General features: G+C 33.9%; 1 protein-coding gene across 1 annotated transcript; it reads right to left on the bottom strand.

The window, feature by feature from the left end:
- Positions 1 to 222: 222 nt before the first annotated feature.
- LOC125873717 (uncharacterized) lies at positions 223 to 750 on the bottom strand. The gene has a single exon (XM_049554586.1). The coding sequence runs from the start codon at positions 748 to 750 to the stop codon at positions 223 to 225; it is 528 nt and encodes a 175-aa protein (XP_049410543.1).
- Positions 751 to 2,739: the final 1,989 nt, after the last annotated feature.

The following is a 2,739-nucleotide window of genomic DNA, read 5'->3' as shown; positions in this document are numbered from 1 at the left end:
AAAAACTACTAAACTATTACACAAACTTATAACAAAACTATAATAATAGGAAATGAAACACAAGTACAGAAAGGGAATTGTGCAGACTAAATTGGGAACTTCAAGAATTCCAATTTCATAATTAAGTCTTCAGCTATTACAGTTACATGAAAGAGTAATACTAAACCGAAGACTATGATAGCATATATGTTATTTATGGTCCTAAATTATTGGACCTTTCCACTAAGAGCCAACCTGAGAAAGCAATTTGAACACTAGACTTGAAGACCTAGGATCCCAATAAAGCCCAATTTCATCACCATCACCCAATCTTGGACCATTAAACAATTCGATGCACCAAAGAGAAAAGTCATCATTGGGCAACTTCCTAAACCAAACACTTCCACCTTCATACTTCTTAGGGGCATTCTCCTCAGTTACATCCCACATGTCAACACACACATTGCAGCCGTTCACCAAACTTTTGGCCACATCCAAATTCCAGTAACGAAGGATGTACTCAAACATCTCAAAAAATGGAATCATCAGCATTCCTACAACGATCTCATCATGGGTAATCTTTTTCTTGATCTGCCATGGGTTTTGCAGATAGATTCTTGGGGCAGGGTATAAGTCCCTTATTTCCACTAGTTCTCGAGTCACTTCATATGGAGTGTTGTTAATTTTGCAAGCTTCTTCTTCAGCTTTTGATGGAAAAAAATTGTAGAAGAAGGTTTTCTTCATGCTAAGCAAGGGCCTCTGATCAGACATTAAAGAAGGTGAAAAAAGATACAATTCTGAAGAAAATAAGACACTGAAAAAGAGAAAGGCGGTAACACCTTATAAAGACAAAAATTAGGTTTTCAATTCCAAATTTGAGCGGGAATCAGAGACAATTATTTCTATTTTTAAATTTTAAACTTGTTTCTTAAGGAAATTATGGAGAAGAGTTATAAAATAGGAAAAATATGTCATTTGGCATTTAAATTAAGGATAACAATTCTGAGATTGTTCTCTTACCTGAGTGTGGACAAAATAAGAGTTTAACTAATATTCATCGACGGTCTAAAAATTTTAACGCGGTCAAGTAACTAAATAGGAAAATATCCAACTTTTTTATCATAGTTATTAAATCATTTACATAACTGTCAACCAATCTTTTCTTACAAATACAAGTACATAAAAGCAGACACATATTTTAGAATATAATTTTGACCTCTCGACCAAAATACAAGACTAATTCGTAAATCACGAACCTTAGAAAATAATTTGAAAATTAACTTTGAGAAATCATGATATAAATATAGCCTAATTTCATCATCAACACCCAATCTGCAATCCTTGATCAATTTCCTGATGGATCGAGAATAGTCATCATTACTCAACTTCTTACAAGTAAAAGTATTATCTTCATACTTCTTAATGTCATTCTTCTCTATTATATCCCACAAGTCAACAAAAAGTTCGTTCCCATTCACAAAACTTCTTGCCAGCTCCAAATTTCAGTATGGAAGAATGTGCATAAACATCGCAGAAAATGGAAGCCACATCTTTTCAAAACTACTGAGTTCTTCCTGGGTAATGTTTTTCTGATGTGTCTCATGGTATTTGGATCAAATATCAGGGGAGGGCCTATATCTATTAGCTCTTGAGTCTTTACCCATTGTGTGCTATTAACTTTGAAGGCTTCTTCTTCCGCGTTTGATGGCATGAAGTTGAAGAGAGTATATATTTGCAAGTCATTATTTTGAAAAACCGCTATTAATGTCATTTTTTTCTTATTTATTTGGCTGATCTATGCAAATAGATTACTATTTAGAATTTGTCTTTATGTGAACTTTGTCCAAAATATAACCCTTGAGAAATTATCCTACCAGATATAATGTCTTCTCATATATTTTTGTCACTCTCCGAGCCTACATCCTGGACTGGACTGGCACTCGAGAACCATTACTGGCCCCAAGCGAACCCTTGGCCTGGCAAGACTCTCAGCGGAAGACTTTAAGCTTTAATAAAAGTAAACAAATGCCACTTTACTCAACTATCTCAAAATAACTTAGAATGTTTTAAAATTAAGGGTGTGTTTGGTATGAAGGAAAACATTTTCCGGAAAATGTTTTCCAATTTTCTCATGTTTGGTTGGATTAAATGTTTTGGAAAATGTTTTCCAAATCAACTCATTTTCCTCAAATTTAAGGAAAATGACTTCCCTTCAAAACTTAAGGAAAACATCTTCCAAAAATCTCTTCCAACTTCAAATTACAATTTTTTTTGTTGAAAAAATCAATTTATTTTGTCCCTACCCACAAACCAGCCCCCACCCCCCATAAAAAATATTAAAGCTTCTTCTTAAAAATGTTTTTAACTTTAATTTGTTTACCCCACCCTCACCCCTACCACCACCACCCCCAAAAAAAATTATGAAAAGTTATTTTTAAAAGATATTTATAATTTCATTTTTTTATTTTTTTTGCACCTCCCACTCCCTACCAGCCTCCCCACCCCCCAAAAAAATTTAAGTTTTTTAAAAAAAAAATATTTTCAACTTCAAAATTTCATTTTTTCACCCTACCCTCGAACCCCTTCCACCCACCCCTACCAGCCCCCCACCCCTAAAAAAAAATTAAGTTTGTTTTCAAAAAATATTTTCAACTTCAAAATTTCATTTTTTCACTCCTACCATCAACCCCCCACCCACCCCCTACCATCCCCCCACCCCCCAAAAAATATTAAGTTTATTTTTAAAAAATATTTTCAACT

The sequence above is a fragment of the Solanum stenotomum genome, chromosome 8 (assembly GCF_019186545.1).
Source record: "Solanum stenotomum isolate F172 chromosome 8, ASM1918654v1, whole genome shotgun sequence".
In the NCBI taxonomy this organism is placed as follows: Eukaryota; Viridiplantae; Streptophyta; class Magnoliopsida; order Solanales; family Solanaceae; genus Solanum; species Solanum stenotomum.
This window is presented reverse-complemented; position numbering and strand designations above follow the sequence as displayed.

Coding starts and splice junctions, on each gene's coding strand:
- LOC125873717 (XM_049554586.1), bottom strand. CDS start 750: ATGTCTGATCAGAGGCCCTTGCTTAGCATGAAGAAAACCTTCTTCTAC.